Raw genomic sequence first — 23,764 nt, forward strand, 5'->3', positions numbered from 1 at the left:
ACATGGTTGCATTTGGAATCTCATATCTCAGGATAGTTTGACACTGGGGAATAAGGCACCTTGATCTTGCACTTTTGCCAAAAGTTCAATCTAGAATTATCAGAATTTTTTCTTCAATTGGTCCTTGAAAATTAGAATGCCGTAACTTATCACGTCCTACATAGTAAGCAACAACAGAATCAAGAGACAGTAAATTCGTGAAATTTTAAAAAAGAAAAGCAAAGAAGAAACGAGAGAGGGAAGGCTAGGTGAGAGCAGGTGGCGTCATCTCTAGATAGGGTCGACCGTCGCTCTCGAGGGTGGCGACCTTCGCTACTCAGGGCAGAAAAGGATCGCGACCCTCACCACCCATGGCCATGGGCCCACGACTCGCGCCCCTTGTCTCAATGTGCTTGCAACTCTCTCAATCCTGCAACCCACAATCCGAGTTCTACCGTTTGCAGAAACAGCAGAGTTCGTTCCCCCCGTATGCTACGCCACAAACATTGCTGGTCATTGCACTTACGGCAAGCCAACGATTAGGCCAAAAGCAAGTGGGACACTCCAGATAGATAACAGCAAACGATTAGGCAAAAGTAAGTCAGGACATACAGTACCAACTCACAGTTAAACAGGCAGATGAGGGTGAGCGACGTTTCTCACTGGCATCCATGTTCAACTATCATTCTTTTCCTCTCAGTTGTGCTGAATCAAGAAACTGAATTGAAGCCGCGTTTGCCAACAGTAGAGGCGCCGCGTTCGAAAATTGACTACTCAGCCACTTATTAACGGACTCGACTATCTTTATGTTAGCTTAGAGACTGACGGAAGCCATGCACATGCGGGTAAAAGAGCATAGAAAACAGCAAATGATAAAAGGGAGCTTACAATATACGAAATTCAAATCCTACTATCTAATTGGGGTCTATTATACAATGAACAACTTCCTATTCAGATGATTATTGGAACACATTGGATAAATTAAAGGAATATTGATAAAGAGGGCAAAATTACCCCCCACCTTTCAAGGAATGATTACAAAAAGATCAAAACCTCCTCTATGACGTGTTTGTTATTGAACGAAGAGTGAGCCCCCTGCATCATTTGTTTCTTGTAATGACTATATGTGTGAGGTCCACGAGTGCTCGCCTTGATTTCCGGACGTCCTCATCGTCGCTCTCGGGAAGAGAATCAATTGCTGTAGCGGCAAGTTCTGCATGCTTTTTGGCTAGTTCCCTTGCCCTCTGTATTCCACGACTCCTTCCAAGATACTCAAGAGCCTGCAATTTCAGAAAAAAAAAGGGTCAACTACACTTGTAACCATTTCATCTCACACCAAATCCACCGATCAGAACATATTCTGCAGATGGGAGGGGAAAAATATCGCTAGGTTTGAAACATTCCAAGGGACCCTTAAAATGCTCAGCACTTTTTATTGCATGTGACACCAACTACGTGGTAAAGAATATTAGTTAGTTGACCAAGATAGGTATCACAAAAGAGCTTGATTGAGGAGGAAGTGGCACCAACTAAATCCTGAGTTTAACCAATCTGTCTTCATTGCAATGACAAATGAGGACATAAATTTCCCCATTAGGTCATTTATGCAAATGGGAAGTGCTTTTTAGCTTGCTTCTCAGTCAAACTTTGCTCATGCCACAGAGTAGCCCTTGAGAGCCAAGAAAAAAAAGATGAACAGCACTTGAATAGACAATCTCAAAGCCTTAAGGACAAAAAAAATGCAATTTAAAATATAATAAAAAATAATTAACCACTACACTAGGATTGTAACCTGTGCTCCATTGAAAGCCTCAACCCTATCTTACTAGTAATGACATCCAATTCAAGTGCTCTCTTTTTTCCTCCTCCTAATTATGCTATTCATGCTTTTAGCATTGAAAAAAGCTGCCATTACTAACCTAGCCAGCTCAAAAGGCTGATATTGTCCTAGCAGTCACAAGAAAATGACGTGAAAATGCATCCACTCTAGATCTGAGATTGCTCAATTAGCTAGTTGATTGACAATAAGTGTCACTTACAAGATCAACATTTGCTGGGTCATCAAAGCCCCGGTCAACAACTGTGCGTAACTGAGGAAATTCCTCCATGGCAAACAACATAGGAGCTGTCACAATTCCCTGTACAAATAATAGAAATTTCAGTTGTCATGGACATTCTTATCTACTAATGCACAAATTCAGAATAAGAGTAAGGCATGTTATGTTTGGTTTGGACAATTGGCAAGCACGCCACTTAAATACAACCAAGAAGAATTCTTCCACACTAAAATCTTGTAGCTATTGATCTTGTAGCTATTGATATATCAACATGAGAACAAAAAATGATGCAACCCAGTCAAATAGGAAGATCAAACTAAAATTAGGCAAACAACTCAACCAGACATTTATAAATATAGCAGATATAGTTCTAGAGCTGTTCAAGTACCCAGCAATGTGTACAGAAATCAAGACCTCATTTAGTCAAATGCAATCACACGATAGCGACATACTATCCAGGAAAATATTCCAGAGACATCTTTGTCTCCTACCAAAGAATTCGGCAAATGATACCAATAAAATATTGCAAAACTGCTTCTCAATTAGTTTAGATGACATTAGGAAACTATTACCAGTTATGAAAAATTGTTTCCTCCTACTATTGCCCCAGGGTTGTTTTGAACAGAGCAGAAAGACTATGAATGGATGCATGATGCGATTACTAAATATATTCAAGCATAAGATTTACTAGCAGATAAAATATCATCTGCTGAACTAGTATCAGATTTTCTGGGATAATAACAAAGCAATCTATCTAATAAGTATAATAGCACAAAAAGTGACTGCTCCATCCAGTTCAATCCTAGAACCATGAAGTTTCACAATGACCACAGCGTACATGGCGGATGTCAGATAGAGAACCCTTCCCCAAGGATGCTGATGTCCCAGTGAAATCCAGAACATCGTCTATCAATTGAAATGCCAAACCCTGGGAACAGAAAAGACAAATGAGAAATTCGAATAATGAGGAAACTAAACTGTTATGTGCCTATTTCCTATTTATAAGGTATTTCTAGGCAACGTGAATGTTGGTTGATATTGAAGCATATTCTAGAAATACTTATTATTCGAACATAAAGCATTCTCAACGTGATCAAAGATAAAGGATTTACAAGCAGATTTAAGAATTGATACTTAAACCAACTAAACCAAGGCCAGTTGGGCAACTGCTGATCTCAATTTATGTAAAGAGAATTAGCCATTTATCATCCTACATAATTACCATTACATTACAATAAGCTAAGAACTAGTCCAAATGTGATAAAAGCTCAAAATTTGGATTGTTTTCCTTATTAATTGGCATGCTATCACTTAGATTGGATATCACTTTAGACAGGCGCCGTATATATATGATTTTGTAGATATATTTTGCTGCCTCCCATATGAGATCAACTAATGAAGACATCTCACCAAGTGCTTTAAACTATATTATAAGGTAATGCCATCTTTGCATTTTCCAGTTATGACTAACGAGAAGGAGTACCTATAAGGTAATCAACTGCAGTTGTTACCAATACAACATCTATAAATTTAGAAGTCTACAAATTAAGCTTATGGTAGAGGACAAACCAGGTTTCTGCCATACTCGTAAGCCAGCATGGCAACTTCTGTTGTTTGTCCAGCAAGAATAGCAATAGCCTTACAGCTGTTTGAAATCAATGATGCTGTCTTGTAATATGTCTTCTGCATATAATATTCCATGCTGCACACAATGAGCAATTTATCTCACATCAACTACAAGGAGGGACAATGGACTCCAAACGAGACAAACAGTAGAATGATCACTCTGCAATCAAACAATAGGTATATTCCCATTTTTTGGTCCTATTACTTAGGTGCATTGTGCAATCAAGTCCTGTAATTTTAGTCAATTGTTCAGTGTAGTCCTCTTGCGACAGGAGATCACAAAATCCAATAAAATTGATGTCATGGACTTTCATCTTTCTCCAGAAAATGACATACAAAGTGCAAATCCATGTGGACAAACATCACTGGATGTGTATTCTTTGGGTGATATATCATGAAGTCCACACAGCAAAACCCAAAAAAATTAAAAAGCTCAGAAATGTGCTTGAAAACAGAGCAACCATCATTGATTTAATTGGGGAAGATGAATTTTGAAATTGACTTCAACCAGTGAAGATTGAGCTTAAAATTACACCAAGGCTCTCCTAGAAAATGCTGTTCTGCTGTTGTTTCACCAGCTCATAGAAATTGACCCAAAACACGAGTCAAAACCACCAAGAAGACGAAGAAGGCGACGAGTACGTAGCAGAAAGAGAAGTGTCCATACAACTCGTTGACCACATCCCCAGAGGACTGGTTTAAGAGCAGCAACAAGAGCAACACAGGCCTCTCATCCTCCTGCTCTCTCTCCTAGGACTATTTCTCCTTTAATCCATCCTAAATTCTTGGGTTATTTCAAGCTCAGTGGGATTACCTTCACTGATCAAAGGAAATTTCAAGATTCATCTTCTCAAACTAAACCCCATATGTTTTCTCCACTTTCAAGCACATTTCTGTGCTTTTTGATTTTTGATTTTATTTTTTTATATGGGTTTTACTTTGTGGACCTTTTATGATGCATCACCCTCTCTCAAGAAAATAGTCCACATTGAGTGATGTTAGTCAACATGGATCTCATACTCTCCACATCATTTCTTTTTTGTATGTACAAGCCCGTGTCATCGATTTGATTGAAGTTTCTGATCTCAGGTCATCAGAGGACTGCATTGAAAAATGGACTGAAGTTCCAGGACCTCGATTGCATGAATTAAGAGTTACAGGACTTGGATTACACAATCCACCTAAGCCATAGGACCAGAAATGGAATTACCCCTAAACAATAACTTTGGATGTATAATGCTCATGAACATCTCATGGATCATAACCTTCCTGAATCAGAAAATTAAACTTTACATAACGGTAAAAACATGGTCACAGGATGAAATTTTGACCTTGGAAGTGGCTCAATACAAACAAGGAATGGTTCTATGGAGGCCTCCTATAGCAGCATGAAAAGTAAAGCCAAATCTTCAAAGAGAAAGCTAATAGATGATTAAGTGAAACGATAGCTAGAGGATGCAGCTTAATTCTGCTGTTGTAGGTGGTTCTTGGTGGATGAGATACTTGAGGCGCCATCATAACATGGAATTGGAGGACAATTACTAACTTCCAACGTCATTTTGCCACTTTTATTAGTACTAAGCTGGTGTACAATTTCCAAGTGACACACTTCCCTCAAACTGCCCCATCTCTTTATATTGATTTTTGCTGCTGATCCTTGATTTCGTGCGGATTCACAAGACCAGGTAATCAGACTTCATTCCAACTATACCTTATTAAATTTAAACCAAAAAGTGGATAATTTCATTCATCCCCAGGAAGACATTTTGCAAGTTGAATCTTCCTTTGATATTTAGGATAGTGAGACCATGTTTACCTCGAAGTGCATACAGAGATAGAGTCCCCTAGGAAACTGCTTTAACTAAAAAAGAAACAACAGCCTCTCTAAACAACTTAAGTATCAGTAGTCAGGTTAAGAAATTTCTTTGCATATACTAAATCTGGGAAATATGCAACATTATAACAGCATATATAGTAGCCACTGTTAATCAAAGGCCACTTTGCAGCTTCACATACAATCCTTTACATATTGGAACCTTATTACTGGACTCTCTGGAAGTTTTGTGAAGAGACGTCCTTGGAACTTAGCACCTCTCTTGACAAGAAAGTAGATGGCAATATTAGGAAACAAACTTCAAACCAGCATAAGTACACCTTTTTTCTTCTCTAGAAAGTGGTTCTCTTTGTGGGGTCCTAGAGATCTTATCCAGTGTGGGCAAAGGCAAAAAGCACACTTGAGGTGGCACTCAAAAATGCACAAGGCAAAGGCGGGAAAAAAAGGGCACACCCCAGTAAAGTAGGGTGCAAAAACACAAAATAGGGAAGTAGCATTAGTATTTGACAAAAATAGACATCGAGGGTTCAAGCCACATAAATAAGGAAAAAATGGTGATCAAGAAGAGCATGCACTCTAGATGATTGAGTCAGAGACAGATAAGAAAAGATGAATTGAAAGAGAGAAATTAGACATAGTAAAATGTAGAGCTCAATCTCATACATGTGCTTCCAAAGGCGCACATGCACAGAGCTGGTACTGGTACACTGGCCTGAGTGTAGCTAACAGTGACAATTATGAAAAATTTGCAGGTGCTGCTCTGCTCTGAGAATCTGAAAAGTACTTCTAGTCTTGAAAATGGTGGACTTTCAACACCGCCATAAATAAAAGGATCAATTAGACTTTCACAGGAAAAGCCAATTGACTTAAGTGAAATCCATTTATCTTCATCAGGTGACAAGTTAAGCTTGTGTCTGATGAAGAAAGCACAAAATGTGGTAGAAGGCGTACGCCTGACCTCATGCACCCTGCTGGACTTCCTAGATAGAAGTGCCATTGCCACTCCTCGCCCGAGCACATAGGTAAACCAGTTGATTCTCTTTCGACACTGTTCTTATCCGCTTTAAAATTTTTCAAGGTCTTCAAAATGCTCACTTTCTTTCTGTACAATCTATAAACAGTCTCTGATTATTTCTCATTTCCTACGCTCTTGGATAGTTTTGTCATTTAAAGCATAAAGAAGGGCATTTTGGTGAGTCTCCTTGTACAAGACACATTTCTGACATAACTTTGTAGTGAGGCCACCCACTAAATTTGGATCTTTATTAAGAAGACTTGGGTAAGTTTATAACCTTTTTTTCAGTGGCGTTTTCAGTTTTCAATTAGTCCTTTTTAGTTAATGTATTTCTTAATTAGTTATGAAATTCATGATAAGTGAAATATATTTCCTAAAATATCCTAATAGATCATATATATTTGTCTAAATTACATTTAGTTCAGTCAATAAAATACCAAGAAAAATTTCAGACATTAAATGTGCCAATTTTAATATTATCCTGATTTGAGTTATTAACTAAAAGAAGTTGGCATGATCTTAAATACTTAATATTTCATTTCAATGGGATGAGAACAGTATTCTGATTTAATTGGGAAGTATACTTCAGATTACTACTTTTTGTGCGCCAACTATATTGTGATTTGTAGAGCTAGCTTATGTTTATGATCATGAGCATTAGAGGTATAAATGAGTCCACCTACTCAAAAATTACTTGAACAAGACTTGATGACTTTAGGTGTAAGTCAATTTTGAATAGCTTGAGCATCAAATCAAGTTGAGCATGGACTTGAAAATATATACTTTGCATAGCTCATGTACTTAATTAAATAGAAGAGTATCCAACCCTTTTGTGAATTTCACTTTTGGTTAACAATTTAATGTCATGAAGGTGAAGTCCCACATTTGGATGAGAAAGCAATATTCTGTTATGGGGAGCATGGCAATGGAGTGCTTGGGAACTAGGGATAGCTTGTGAGAGATCTCAATGTTCCATCTCATATGTTGAACATATATGTTGAATTTAACTTGTAGAAACTACTTCATGATCATCTTAAATACTGGGATTTCTATGTCTCTAAATATAAACAGTATACAATATCAGATAAAACTTAAATATAATATGTTAAAGGTAAGGTCAAATGAAACACAAATATAAAATTCATCCCAAGTTTCTTTTACAATTATCCATTGTAGAAAGGTATGTATCAATCAATATATCGTTGTAGACTACACTACAAGTTAATACACTGAAGCATTTACTTGAATATTGGATAGACGCATCATGTTTTTGGATAGAATATGCTATGTGCTTTGTCTTATTAATTTTCTAAACATCTATAACTTTTAAAACTTGTTTACATCAAAACATGAAAGTTGTATGCAAAAAAGTAAGATCGGTTTAATAATCACTAATTAGCATATATCATGATTGTATCTTTGGCCACTACTAATGGATGGTAATTAAATTCTAACAAATTATATTGAGAAGGAACCCATGTGTAGCATGGGCCCAAAAGCTAGTTTCCAGAAAACAGACATATTCATTGCTAAAAACATGCTTAGCTATTGATGAAAGGAATAAAATAAACTGATCAGTCATATGCTATAATGTATAGCACCATAGAGAACCAGAACAAAAATTGATTCAGGAAGCAATAGAACAGCACAAAAGGATGCAGCCATGACACAGAAAAAAAATGTCCATAAAACACATAGATGTTTGAGATATAAATGCATCCATTGTCATGTCTAGGGCGCAAAGGGAAGAATACACATCACCTCTGCACCAGTCTGTGAAAACTAAAAGTGCACCAAAGATAAAACAGAAGCATACCTACAGTGCTGATCAGACGATGAGGTCATTTGCATAGTTTCACCAGTAACAAGATGCTCTACTACTGTTGCTAACAATGATACAACCTACAAATAGGGCAATCTAATAAGAATATGACCTTTTTATGCTGCTCAAGGTATGGCATTGCAATCCCAGTGATACCACATAAACTCTACACTTCTTAATGATTGAAATCTTTAAGGAACAGAAAAATGGAAGGAAAATGAAGCAAGATTTATTTAGGAGTCATAAACTCCATGAATAGAGAAGACACTTTAGGGGATTATCCTCCAGAACTCATCTGGTCTTTCTTAATTTAGTAGATTGATACAAAGAAAAGAAAAAAGGCAGCTAGAGCTGCGTTGGAAAAGCGCTCTCTGCTCAGAATTTGAATTTTACTATTTTTGTCAAATGGGATGTGAAATAGTGGACAAAATTTCAGTGCAAAAGAGGAAGAGAAAGGAGGATGCTGGATCTCCTTGTCAATCCTAAACAAGGGCAGTTTGCGCAAATACAGAACAAACATTTGCGAGACTCATTTGAATATCCTGAGCCATCATAAGAAATTGCATCTATCGCTCTACAAGCAAGAGGACCTGATGTCCAAAAAGCCTAAGCTTGAATGTCCACACAAAATTAGGGAACCATGATCTTGCAGAGGAGGGAAAAAACAGAACTCGACACACTCTAGATAGTAAATATATACCTAGATTTTGAGATTGCTGCATCCACAATTTACAACTAAATGACAAAAGAAGAGCCTAGTATCCAGTACCCAAAGTATGTCTTTTTTTATGGGCTAGACAAAATAAGTCCTATCATGTAGTGTTCATTACTGAAACAAAGACTATCATTAAATATCAATACAGAATCATGTCAAATCAAACTGAAATCCACACATACCTCTGTGTTTTTCAAGGATGCAAGTGCCACACAAGCTCGAGAAAGGAGAAAATCCCCAGCTAAAACTGCCAACTGCATAGCAAACAAAATATTGTTGACGTCTAGTTGTTTTGATATACTATCATCTATAAGGACCACAATGAAGTCATAAATCTTCACAATGCATCTTCTTCATAAAGCGGAACAGTATGGTAAGACAAAAAACTTCTTCTCCTGTGTGAAAGAAAATCGAGGCACAAAGGTGCAGGCATTAGGTGCAGGCATTGTGTCTATGTAAAAGAAGAAAAATTTCTCCGCCCATTACTGGTAAACACCAAGTTTGGAGTACAATACTTACTTACTTACTTACTTACTTACTTACTTACATACATACATACATACATACATAAATACAAAAATCATGAACAGAATCTAGTCATATAACAAATATAAGAACCAGCAATGTTCCTGAAGATGGTGGAGATGTATGAGCACCTTGTTTCCCATGATAAAATTTAATGAACCAATACCACGTCTTGTGTCTGCATCATCCAAGACATCATCATGAAGAAGGCTTGCGACCTAAGGGAAACAGATAACATGTGCATTAATCAAGAAATCAAAGGTTCCATAATAGGGGGAACTTATGAGAAACGTTATTTGACTCTATGACACTGTACAGCAAAAGAGATGTAATCCTTATTCTGCATTACTGGTACTATGAAACATGCTATACATATGTGCAGGGTCTGTTGCCTTTCCTTTCTTTCTATATTTAAGTGTGAAATTGAACTTCCTAACTTACACGGAATCATCTCTTATTTTATATACTTGCTTCACAATGTCTTATTCATTATATTTACTTCTATTTACTGACAACAGACTTTCTTTCTTGGTTGGTGGGCAAGTTATGGTGGTGGTGAGTTTGGGGAGAGCTCAGATATATTAATCTAGTGTTCAAAGAAAGCTGTAGGCAAATGAGAAAGTAGCATCATGGACATCATTTAAAGAACAACTTCATCTGGTAATAGCCTTTGTGGATCACTCAAAAGACAAATTTTCTCCACCATCTACTGTATAATATGTTTCCAAGGTCACAGGACCAGCAATTTAGATGCTTAAATGTTAAAAGAAAGGAAAAAAAAAAGATATAAGAGAATAATTTAACTTAATTCATATGCAAATGCAGCAACAACCTGTTATTTCCTACTCCTTTGATTCCACAGACACAGAAAAAAGGCACATTTAACAGGAAGATGAAAAACTAACTCACATGAATCATCTCTGTGATCTCAGCTATGCACTGCTGTCTTGTACGTAGTTCCAAAGACACAGCATCTCCTACACTACCATCACTTGGTTCTGGCAGAGGCATATGCAAAGCACTAGCCATTAAAAGTAAAACCTGTGCCAGATAAAAGACAAAACTCAAGAGAAGGTGGAATCCAAAATATAAGAAGTATGTACATCACTAGAAACCTAACTTTGTCTCTCTACAAAATAAATCAGCACCTGAAAGTATGGAAAAAGAAATCAAATCATGGAAAATGATAAAGAAATTGAAATCCACATGCACAACAACCAATTAAAACCAAAGATTTAAACATTAGAAAAGAGGAACTTGAGTTCCAATATGACTCAAAGCATCGTCTAAAAGCTGTTAGTTCCACAAGTACCACAATAGTTCATGGGCCCTATGCTATTATTAATATGTCCTGACATTCAACAAATTATTATTTGGCTTAGGAAGGGTGTCTATCTCCTTAATGCGAAATTACACCAAAAGCAATAAAAGGTTTATACAGAGTGCAATCAATTCATAAATATTTCAAATCAAATTCCAATCCTTTTGATGTACAACCAAGTCCTAAAATGGCCACTGTAGACACCAGAATTTTGGACAATATTCAATTTTCACAAAATAAAGCATGACTCGACCATAATCAGGTATGACTTGATTATCAGTTACCATTGCAAACCAAATTCAAAATCTATGTGAAGTCAAGAAGTCGTTTTTACATGAAATCAAAAACTAGTCCTCCATTTTAATTTAAACCAAAAAAGCTTAATCAAATCAATTTATCATCCACGAATAAGGAAGATCATTAAATAATAAGACACATGCCTCTAATTACAATAAAATAATAAAAAACCAAAAGAACAGGAGATAGATTCAGGTTAGCTAAACCCTGGAGTTTGAAAATCAAATTCTCATTCAATAAATGAATAAAACTTATTGAATAACTAAATTGAATACTCAAGAGCAACCTTATGTATGGTTTTAAGAACCAATGATTGATCAATAAGAACTTTGTTCAACTTTGGTGATTAAATTTGAGATTTGAAGGTCGGTCTGCAGGTTCTTCACAAAAGTCAATTTTCCTCAAATCTACATAAGACTTGAGTCTTGTCTTTTAATCGATCTCATAACCAAGCCATACGATGAATACTCACCAAGATCAATATGCCTTTTTACAAGGGTATAATAGGAACCGTCTTGGTTTTGCTGATGGGTTGAATCTCCGTCAATTAGATACACCAGTCAAGAGGACTTAATTGCATGAATTTCAAATTAAAAATTGAACCCACTCTATACAAAACATTTAGGACTTTAGCTACAATTCCTTCTCCCCTTTAAAGCCTCTCAGAGCAAACAAGCCGGATGACAATGATTTATTAATATTTCTTAATATCACAGTTCTCAGGCAAGCAAATCTTGGTTATCCTCAACACATTTTCTCCCGACTCAACATCACACCTCAAACACTCCCATACTGTGAACTTAATGGTGTGGATCGGCAGAACAAAAATAGTGGTTGCATCACAGCTTAAGAACACACTTATCAGTCAAAGGTCTGCAACGCAAACCTTGCAAAAGCATGAACATTCAGCATAGTTAATACATCAATGAATTATAACATCACAATGCAATAAAAGCAATAGGCAAACTCCAAACTTCTAATATTCTGAAACAATAAAGACAAGGTCTTTAGTCTAATGATTAGCAAAATCTGTTAAGAGGTCCCAATGAGGTAGTGGGCACCACCCCTGTATGAAATGGCTTCAGAAGGGAAGCCTCACATAAAGAAACATGCCAACATTTTCCTCAAACAAGAAGTATGATATTAAAAAGTAGAAGTCATAGGACGTACTGTAGGGCGAAACCTTTTCCCTTCCACACCCAATTTAAAAAAATATTCAGCAGCCGAGGCAAGTTTTGGGACCTAAAGAATCAATTTTCCCACTGTTAGATTATTAAGGAGAAAAGCATTCAAAGCATTCCTACTTCATAATGAAACAAAAGAGAAGAAAGCAAATATTGGTACCTCAGCAATAACCATTGATCGCAATTTGTTAGCAAGTACAGATAGCTCATCTGCAACAAGTGAGAATGGGTCAAGTTGTTCCTGAAAGAAGCAGCAGAGAATGTAAGAATATAAAATGCAAAGCAAACCATACACGACAAGATGTTAATCCTTATAAAAATTACCAAGAGTAAGGCAATGGGAAAATATAATTGTGAGATTGATCAAATATGTGAATAGTAAATAGAAAATTCACAAACATCAGAATGGCTACAAAAAATGACCTCAACACAAAAGGACATTATTCGCCACAACAGCAATGCTAGAGGAAAATAGGAAGCCATGCCACACCGGACATATGATGGAATAAGGAAGAATTATGATGGATGCTCAAATATTTAAAGAGAAACTGCATTAGCCAACAAAATAAGATTCAACTAATTTTCAATTTTATTTCGTATATAAGATATCTCAAGCTGATTTCTCCGAAAAGCTTACTCAGATGAGTACTTCACTGTCAAGAACTCCTAGGATTTGGATCAAGAAATGCTACACATTTTCAACATATACATTGAAAATATTGTGAGTAGTCAGACTAAGATTTCCCACATGTCTCCATGATTTTGTTGCATCTCCTTAGTGAAAGTAAATGGTAAGGCTACAAATCCCACACTTTATAGCTTCATCATCTAATGCCCACTCTTATGTGTCAAACCAAAAATTGCCATTAGCAAATTTAAACAGTAGATTAAGCATGCTATATTGATATTAATACAGGGCCACGTGTCCCTATAAACAGATTCAGATCCATATCACATACACGCATGTGCATGTGTTTGCAGCATAATCCCTTAACGTGATGCAGATTCACCAGCTTTTCTAGTAAAATGTGGCCATATAATTTAGTCTTCAGCCATCATGTATTTGTGCCAGTAAGTTGCAGTACATTGACCAGCGGTCTCTTACATTTAAAAAAGACCAAAAAGGAAAAGAGACAGTGGAGGGGAATACCCAATTAAGATATTGTTTTCTCAATCAATCTACAAAATATTCAACTCAAAGAAGCTGAAGAAGGATCCCATCAAGGAGACTGTTATACATCATGGAATGACATCGCCCACAAGAAAATTGATTTGAAATTACAATCAAGGAATGATGATGTATGCAATGAAGTAAAAGAAAGCAACAAAATTCAGAATAAGCGAAACTGAAATTATATGAAAAGCTCTTTAGAGTATGTACAGCTATACGTGATTACATATAAGTATCACAAAGGTCAAGACTCATCACCATGCTATGGAAAGAAAAAAACTTTAATTCACCAAAAATAAGTTACAAGCACAATATCCCATGCCACCTCAAAACACAACAACTGAAAACAAGCTTTCATAGTGATGACCACAAGACAAAAGGTGCACACTTAGCACAACTGATCATGGACAGAATAAATAGATTGGACGATTGTGCACAGAAGAATATCAACTTGTTTGAAATGTCAAGGAGGAAAAATTTATATGTTAAACCCAATAATAAAAGTCTAAAGTTCGATACAAATTAACTGAAAGGGAAACTATAAGCAACACAAAGAAAGCTTTCATTAAAGGACAAAAAAAGGTGATGCTACATCAAGCCTGACAACCCAACAAAACTGATCATCCCTAATGAGATTAATAATAAATCATTTGACTAGAAGAATTTCATATTCATAGCAATGCCACAAGCAGAAGCTAAACCAATAAACAAATGGGGAAAAAAAACACACACATACACATACTCCCTCCAGCACTATTTCAATCGTAAATGTACATTTAATCAAACAATATTGAAAGCGACATTGTGCTGAAATATGTAGAAAAATAAATAACAGAAGACAGCACGACTACCTCAACCGCTGTTTGATGATGAATCTGATGTCTGATACTATATGAGGAAGGTAAACACCATGAGTAGATATCTTTGCAGCCCAACACCTATTGTCACAAAGAAAATATGACTCAAAAAAATAGATTCCCCAGAAATAAGATTAAAAGTTGGAGTTTGACTTTTTAATAGTTAATGGTTTGTTAAATGTCCTCCTTTAGCAATGGAGAAACTACCCCCCAAAAAACAACCATTGTGCTTCATTTGCCACAGCACCACCGCCTAAAACACTCATTCTGGAGACCCCTCCCGTGCTGCTCTGCAACAACCCAACCCCCAACCCCCGCAATGATAATCCAGAATGCAAAACCAATTATCGAGCAATCTCAGCAAACACTAATGGATGTTCGTGACGCTGCTTTGCCTCACAACAAACGAAACAATTCCTGTTGAGTCACCAAAACGGCAGCAACTGCCTTACACTCCAAAATCAGCTGAATAATCTTAGAGAAAAGCTTAACCGAACAAGTCATTGTCGCACTGCCTCCCACCGCGATCGTACCAATGCAACAAACTCTCAGACAATACGTCGAACACAAAGAGCGAGTACCCAGATCACCATTTCACCCCAGCTCTCCAATCCCCCCAATAAGATTGGCAAGCTCAGCACTCCCCCTCGCAAATGCTCCCACGCGTACGACCAATCGGAAAAGAAAAAAGAAACGACCCGCGAACGAGGACGCACCGTCATAGGAGAGCCGGCGAAGTGGGTCTGAATCAGGGCGGGAAGCCGATGGTCCGAAGAAGGAAGCCGGCGGTACCCATTGAAGCCTCGCCGCGCGAGCCTCGAAACCGTGCACAACCCACGAGGGAACGCCATCGCTCAACGCTCTAGGCTTCGCGAGGAGAGCAGAGGAAGAACAGCGCAGAAAGAAGAGAGAGAGAGAGAGAGAGAGAGAGAGAGAATGGTCAAAGCCGCCGACCGACTAAAACTTGTTCTCTGGTTCGCAGCGGTGACGACACGACGGCCGAAGCACAGCCATCCGTAAGCACGGCTTATTATTAACGTTACAAAAAAGCCCACGTGATTATGGAAGGAGGCGAATCGCATTATTACTATCGAAGGCAAAGATGGACCGAATTTCCAAAATTCTTGGGAGAAAAAATTAAGGTAAAATGGAATGGATTTTGCTGTCCACACTTCAATGTTGACCTGTGGGAGGGAGAAATTTTTTTGTCTTTTTCTTTTTTTTTTCCAGAAGGAAAACTTCTGTTTCACGTAAAGAGATACATAAGTTCAAATTAAAACTAATCCCAAAAAGTTATAGTCCAGTGTAAATTCGAATATTGAAATAATTTAGTACAGCATGTAGAGATTGGGAATGAGAAAAATTTGGTGATTAATATTTGAGATAAGTGCATTAAGAGTTCTGAAATATGTCACGAAAGTGTAATTAAATTTTAAAATTTTTCAAAAAGTGCAATGATATCTTAAAACTTATCACGAAAGTGTAATCAAATTTCAAAACTTTCAAAAAGTGCAATCAACGAAATGATTTTATTCTAAAACTTTCAAAAAGTGCTATAACAAAATGATTTTTTTTTTTTTGTAAAAGGTAAGAATATATATTGAGCTTTGGACTCTAACTGTAAGACAGAAAGAGCGAAAGGGAGCCGAAACAAAGCCGCAAGGGCAAGAAAGACCAAAGGAAACCAACCTATGCAAAGGCATCAAACACAAAACGGCTCCACCGAACCTCGACACACAACAAAAAAGAAGGTCAAAGTATGGAGAGCCAAAGGAGGCAAGGAAGCGGTAGCACAACCCAAGAAGCTTGCAGAAACCGAGGCTACTGGATGAAGACCGAGGGATCAAAGCCCCAACCTCTTTGAAGTCTTTTGTTCCTCGGGGTAGTAGGGACATTCTTAAAAGTGAGCACTCTATCCTTGACTAGCTTGATCCAATCAAATCATAATAAAATGATTTGATTGGATTAATTTGACAAGTTTTCGGACTTGATTACGCTTTTTGAAAGTTTTGAAATTTAATTGTACTTTTGTGACAAGTTTATGACTTAATTACGCTCTTGAAAAGTTTTAGAACTCAATTCCATGAAATTTTTAGACTATTTCTTCTTTTTTCAAAAGAAAATTACCTAAATATCACTATGAACATTTGCAATTTTCGTTCGGGAAATGTTAGCCAAATGGGGATGATGGTGGCCTGTGGACGGCAATTTCCATTTCAAAGGAATGGGTAATCCATTGAACTTTTGTTGGAATCTAAAGATATACATTATTATATTTGCTAACCTTTATTAATTTAACAATGGAACTTAGATGAAAAAGCAATATATAACGTGGAATGAAGGTCGTTTTTTTTTTTCAAGAAGTAATATTACCATTGTCCCTCTGTTTTGTCCGAAAATTAAAATCATCTTTCTTTCTTAATGTCAACGTATAGTCATTTCATTATACCTTTTCTCTTAATGGTCAATTTTTTGTTGACATGGATTGCAGAATTAATGACCTAGACTGACCAAAATACATGTGTTATGCTATGATTCGTTGAAAATTATTATTAGCCGAAAAGGCACCATGTCAAAAAATATAATAGAAAACAAAATTGAGAGAGAGATGGAGGTCCATCGCAGCCGCCATAGCCACAAACTCAAGCTCTAAGTTTGCAGCAACCATGGTTGTGGCAGCTTTTGAGTTGCAAAGCTTGAGGTCATGACTGGTCAATGCAAATATGGCAGCTCAATAAGTGGTTATGAACCATAACTTTTGCACTGTTGTGGATGTTTTGTGGGTTTTCTTCAAATTTACTATTTCTCCTACTTTTATTTATTTATTTATTTATCATACTCACGTTTAAGAAAGCTCGCTTAGAGGGATTAGAGGAAATCCCAAGAAAAGAGATTTCATTCCAAATTTCTTAAAGAAATCGGATGAACGATTTGGGAGAATGAAAGGCAGAGAAGGTACCGTCTCTCTTCCAAGGGAGACCGTACCATTGTATGATAATTTCCCCCTACGTTTTGCACCCTTCCGATTTGAGCGATGCACTTTACTTTTCAAAAAGTAAAAATTACACGATTCAATTGATTTTGGAGGTAGTGTTCCTTATAAATTATTGGTAAATGTATTTTCTCCCATCAACGAGTGCCCTAACTATAATTTTACATAAGTAATTAAGCGTGAGAGCCTAATGAATTGAGAAACTAATGTGTGGCATATATGAGTTATTACTATTTATGAGATAATATGGCATAGCAAATTCTATACCGAGAAGCGGTTCGTAGAGGAATGCTTGCAGTGGTTTATGTAAGAGGACAAGTAGAATGCCAAAGGGACGATGTCCGATGTTTATTGAATGCTCGGGGTTTCGGATGCCAAGTTGCAATTGAAGTTAGACCAACGCTCCTTTATGGAATACTGTCTAGGTAGGGGTTCTAAACAACGCCATGCCCGATGGGGCGGGACAATGCCTGTTCATGCCGGAAAGACCACCAACTTGTGTGTTGGCTGTGGCTCGAGGGGTTGTAATAATCAAAACACATGTAAATGATTGCAATGCATTGCGCTTGATTATGGGGTAAAACTGTGAGGAATGGTATAGGACTAGCTAAAACGAGTTTTATCTTATAATTGAGACCCGTGTGAATACTTGGTGTATGGGAGTTATGTGTTTTGATTATTGACTATGCTTGTTGCATCGATATTGGTATATGTGATGTACTAATATGCAGGTGTGTGTTAAGGTGAGGTAAGATTGTATGCTGTTGCATGTTTAGGCTGCTTATGAGACGAACTTGCGTCCTAATTGAGGCTTAGGCGGTTAACTCACTGAGATTGATATCTCATCCTGTTATTGTTAAATATTTTCAAGTCCGTAATATGGAAAACTGTCACATGCAGTATGGGGTCCCGATGGACCAAGACGCTGGTGTGCCTAGCGTCACGTTTGGTTGGCCTCGTCGTTAGTAAAGTTTAGGTTAAACTTGACCCTGTAGGTTTTTGAGATGGTTGGTAGGAAGTGGCCATAGCAAGGCTTGTAATTATTAAATATCTTAGGATTAACAATTTATAAATTAAAGTGTTGTTTTTGGAATGTTTATTGTGTTCTTATTATCCATGTTGTTTGTTGTTTGATAAGATGTTGTTTATATTAAATTCTTCCGCTTGGGTTTAATTGAAAGATAAAAAGAATGGGTTGGCGATGGGTCCTAAAACATCACAACTAATTGACCGTTGAAGGATGTTCACACACTCAGGAGTTCAGGGCGTGATATATATCATAGCAATGAAGGTTGTTGAGTAGAATTTTTTATTTTTTTTGTTGGTCTTACTTTATTCCTATTTTAACTCTCATTTTTAGACTTTTGCAGACTTTTGCCCTATCTCCAAACCTGCACCTGAAACTATATCATCCCCACTCCAACCCCCAGAGAAGATGTGGATTCGAACCCCTAACCTCCTCCTTCCATGTTGAAAGGGTGGCCACTAGATTATTGTTGAGTAGATTGCTTACGCTTACTCTTTGCATACTTAATTTTTTATTATTATAAATATTAGAGCAAAAAAAAGATTTAGTGAATATATCGGCCAATTAATGCTTTGAATCAACAAAATGCACACATCACTATTACTCATGTGATCAAAAAATAAGATGATGTCTAAATGTCCTTGGCTCAAGAATGAAGTAACAGACTAGGTAGCACGGACACGTTCAAAAGGCCTCCGTGTCGTGTCGGACACCCCGACACGTGTCCAACACGCTCGGACACGTTGATGGCGGATTTGGTTCGAAGGAAGAAGGTGAAAAATAAGATGATGTCTAAATGTTCTTGGCTCAAGAATGAAGTCGACGGCAAAGGGAAGAACGGAGGCAAAGGACCGAGCAAAGGAGAGAGGAAAAATAAGGTGACTAGGGTTTTGCCCTTTGGGCGAATTTATAGCACTGCAAGCCTGTCTTGTCACGGGGCAAAGTGACGGGCGAGGGGGTGGGTAGGGGTGGGGGAAGAAAACGTGTGCTGAAATAAATGGGTGGGACCCATTTAAATCCTAAAAAGAAATATGAAACATTAAATAACTTTTTTTGAACTAAAAAATTTACAAGTTAAAAGTTATTTCAAAAAATAAAAGCACTAGATATTAAATAATGATAAATTTTGATCATCGTAGAAAAATATAAATTTATTTTGACTATAATCTTTTATTAGTTATTTATTTTATAACTTTTGTTAAAGTAAAAAAGTCTTTTTCAATTTTTTATGAATAAATTTATTAATGTTATTAGTATAGATTTATTATAGGCTCTTTTTTTGTTGTTTATTTATTTATGAATTTGAATAAATTAATTTAAATATAATAAGTAATCATGTATATATAAAAATATTTATTTAATATTTAACGTGTCGGAACGTGTCGGAATTCTCTACTTTTTGAGAAATGGCGTGTCGCGTGTCGTGTCGTGTCGTGTCGCGTGTCGCGTGTCGGTGCTACCTAGGTAACGAGATACTTTGTCAAATTTATAGCACGTGTCTTGTCACACATGATTTTTTTGAACTTTTACACTCAAGTAATTATCTAATCCATAGGAGTTGTGCACATGGAATGCTCAAGACGACTAATGAACAGGTTTTTTTCCCCTTAAAATCATTAATTGATGATTCAGAAATCAAGGATTAAGAAATGGTTGTCACAATGCAAAAGAGATCAAACATTGTAATTATCATTCTATTTCATTAAATCGCGAAATTCGAAAATTCAACCGAAAGATTCTTCACTAATAATGTTGGGATTGTCGGATTCCCAAAAAATCGGATTCGACACTAAATCGAACCCCCTAAAACGAATGCGGAAGACGAGCCCGGGAAAAACAAATGCATCACTGATCCTAAGGCACATCACAGAATTGAACGTACTTTGTTAGCCACAGATTAAACACCGACGCCAATATGAGGAAGAGAAACTGATCCCGTTCGATCTGATGACGTCAATTGGCCTTGAAGGGAAGATGACGTCGCCTTTTTCTCACTGTTTTCATTTTGGAGGGAGAGAGGAAGGAGGAATGTACGTAAATGCCAAAAGGTGCGTTCCTTCTTCTCTTTTCTCCCTTATATACGTCCCCTCAAAAAAAAAAAAAAAAAAAAAACGTACCCCCTTCATCATATCCCTCCATCCATGGGCCTAATCTTGTGGGCCAAGCTTTTAGGCCAACATGGGTGGGACACGGGCCAACTTAGGCCAATCACATTAAATAAAACCATCATCTCATTTCACTCGCACATGGTGGGCCCAACATGATTCTCTTTTTCCCTCTTCAACATTCATACCTAGGTGAATAATCCGTGCGACCAGCAAGATACTTTGAGAGCTCGTTCTTTATACATCACATTAGGAATATATAGCAGCTCATAATGGGCATCACACTTGTGAGTAGATTTAGTATGCAGTACCTAGATCGATCGATTACATTTATATCTCTCTTGATCTCTTTTAAACAATGATATATATATATATATATATATATATATATATATATTTTATTCACAATTATGATTATCCCAAAGACAATCATAATTGGTCGACCAATGAATACAAACTATAATGTGATTCTCCAAATTCGATCTTCCTCTTTCCTTCAAGCTCTCAATTTCAATCTAGCTTGCTTTTCTAGTAATATCCCATTAGATCGAATCAACTCATGACCATTGGCAAAATCTTAAGATAGCAAACACTAAATAGAAATCTTGAGAATAAGTAAAAGTCATGAGGGCACTAAAATTGAGGAACTCTTTTTCTCAAGAGTCTCACACGGCATAAAAGTTGAGATCAAACTTTTGCCACTCTTATTGGTCGTCTCATGCATACGTAGTATGAAATACGTATTACGGTATTAACTCATTTCCCATGGAGCGTATGTCTACACCTTCAATACCGTACAGATGATAGTTCAGACATACACAATGTCTAACTTGAGTTCACGTATCTACTCATTTACAAAATTTATTAGAACTCACATCTGGCATTATAGACAGATAAAGTAAAATATGTAGGGTATTTTACTTTCGGACATAGTAAGTTTTATGTCATCATCTTAACATTCAGTTAAGGCGACTTATATATTTTAAGCTTGAGCTCTCGATTATCACATAGATAATAAGCTTAAAAACAGTCTCATCTCTATTTATCACACAGTAAATAGAGGCGATTACCCGTATGAGTGGGCTAATATTTTATCTGTCCGACATACTTTCTCAACTTAAAGTAATGCACTAAGCATTTAGATGCATAAATGTCAAACAAAGAATCATAGGCATTAACAATGAAAAACCAAAAGTTCATAAATGTGAACAAATCAGGGAAATTACAATCCAGTACATCAGACTCTACGCAATCTTAGAGATTTTACATGACTACAAAACACATCTCTAGGTATTGGCTTTGTCATAGGATCTGCTACCATTCTATGCGTAGATATGTACTTGTAAGTTCACATCCTTTCGTGCAACCATATCTTTGACAAAGTTATACTTGGTATCTATATGTTTGGTCTTGCCATGATATTTTGGATCTTTGGTGTACGCTATAGCTGCTTGGCTATCACAGTTAACCAATAATGGATTTGCAGTTTTTTCAATAATACCTAAATGATCCAAAAATCTCTTAAGCCAAACTCTTTCTTGTACCACTGTTGATAATGCCACGAACTCAACTTCCATCGTGGACGAGGCTATACACATTTTCTTCTTACTGCTCCATGATATGGCGCCATTTTTCAGTAAGAAAACAAATCCAGAGGTAGATTTTCTTTCATCTAAATCTCCTCCCCAATCAGCATCTGAATAGCCTTTAAGTGATAGATCATTTCCTTGGTAATTCAACTTGTAATCAGCAGTTTCCTTCAAATACCTCAGTATTCTCTTAACGGCCTTCCAATGTGCTTGACCTGGGTTGGATTGGTATCTACTCACCATTCCAACTACAAAACATATGTTAGGTCTTGTACACATCATAGCATACATCAAGCTCCCAACGGCACTAGCATAAGGAACATGTTTCATTTGTTCCTTCTCTTGTGGAGTCCTTGGACACAGTCTATGGCTCAATCCTTCACCTTTTGCAATAGGAGTGTCTATGGGTTTACAATCTTGCATACGAAATCGTTCAAGAACTTATTTATATATGTTTCTTGCGAAAGAGATAACGACCTCTTCGAACGATCTCTTGAAATCTTAACTCCAAGAATGTATGCAGCCTCACCCATATCCTTCATCTCAAAGTTGGAAGACAACCAACTCTTGACAGTATTAACAAACTCCATATTACTTCCCGCAATTAGTATATCATCAACATATAATGATATGAACACAAATTGACATTTGGATCTTTTGATATATACACAATGATCCTCATCTATCATTGTAAAGTCATATGCCATTATGGCATTATGAAAGCGTATATACCATTGTCTCAATGACTACTTAAGGCCGTATATCGATCTCAAAAGTCGACATACATTTTCTTCTTGGCATTTCATTATGAAACCAGTAGGTTGTTCCATATATATTTCTTCCTCTAATTCTCCATTGAGGAAAACAATCTTTATATCCATTTGATGTAACTCAAGATCCATACTAGCCACTATTGCCAGAATAATGCGAATCGAGATAAATCTTACTACATGAGAAAATGTTTCTTCATAATCAATTCCTTCCTATTGATTATACCCCTTCGCCACAAGGCGAGCCTTATGCCTTTCTATCGAGCCATCAGCTTTTCGCTTTATTTTGAGAACCCACTTGTTCCCAATAGCTTTGCGTCCTTTTGGAAGATCAACTAGTTCCCAAACTCGGTTTGACTTCATTGACTCAATCTCCTCTTCCATTGCATGAATCCATTTTTCCTTACTAGCGCAATTCAGGGCCTCATTAATATTTCTTGGCTCATCCTCATCTTGCGGAGCAATCATAAAAGTTTCCCCTTCAATGTCAAAACGTTGACGGGGAATACTTTGGCGACTTGTTCGCCGTATGGGAGATTGTACACTTTGCACATCATTCCCCATTATGCTCCCACTAGGATTAGATAATGATGATGTTATCTCATCATGTGGTTGCAATTGAGAATGAGTTGAATTCAATTCATCACTTCTCATATTACTCCCACTTGGACGAACTCCACTAATATCATTATCTTGATCCAAGGTTTCAAATATGGAGTAATCTTCCCCTATTTCGCCCTTCTTAGGAAATTCATCCTCTAAGAATGTGACATCCCGTGATTTAAATTCAGTTACACTCCCACTTTCCTGCTCACCTATAAACACATACCCTTTCGAGTGTTCGGAGTACCTTATGAAAATACTCTTCTTTCCTCTGG

At 36.9% G+C, this 23,764-nt stretch overlaps 1 protein-coding gene across 2 annotated transcripts; it reads right to left on the bottom strand.

The window, feature by feature from the left end:
* Positions 1-825: 825 nt before the first annotated feature.
* On the bottom strand, positions 826-15,445 carry LOC104444866 (solanesyl diphosphate synthase 3, chloroplastic/mitochondrial). 2 transcript variants are annotated; one of them, XM_039313165.1, is made up of 12 exons: positions 15,120-15,443; positions 14,395-14,484; positions 12,536-12,616; positions 12,362-12,433; positions 10,483-10,614; positions 9,705-9,791; positions 9,231-9,302; positions 8,328-8,413; positions 3,606-3,738; positions 2,875-2,964; positions 2,019-2,117; positions 826-1,259 (listed from the first exon to the last, which is right to left on the bottom strand). In XM_039313165.1, exons 1-12 carry the CDS (start codon positions 15,252-15,254, stop codon positions 1,080-1,082), a joined length of 1,257 nt encoding a protein of 418 aa, XP_039169099.1. In that variant the 5' UTR covers positions 15,255-15,443; the 3' UTR covers positions 826-1,079. The 2 variants fall into 2 exon arrangements, with proteins under 2 accessions (XP_039169099.1, XP_010056940.2); XM_010058638.3 differs by having other exon boundaries at positions 1,080-1,259; positions 14,398-14,484; positions 15,120-15,445.
* Between the last annotated feature and the right edge of the window lie 8,319 nt (positions 15,446-23,764).

This window comes from Eucalyptus grandis, chromosome 5 (assembly GCF_016545825.1).
Source record: "Eucalyptus grandis isolate ANBG69807.140 chromosome 5, ASM1654582v1, whole genome shotgun sequence".
NCBI lineage: Eukaryota > Viridiplantae > Streptophyta > Magnoliopsida > Myrtales > Myrtaceae > Eucalyptus > Eucalyptus grandis.

Coding starts and splice junctions, on each gene's coding strand:
- LOC104444866 (XM_039313165.1), bottom strand. CDS start 15,254: ATGGCGTTCCCTCGTGGGTTGTGCACGGTTTCGAGGCTCGCGCGGCGA. Junction 12,434..12,535: donor GATCAATGGTTATTGCTGAG/GTACCAATATTT, acceptor TTGATTCTTTAG/GTCCCAAAACTTGCCTCGGC. Junction 10,615..12,361: donor GGAAAAGGTTTCGCCCTACA/GTACGTCCTATG, acceptor TATCTGGCACAG/GTTTTACTTTTAATGGCTAG.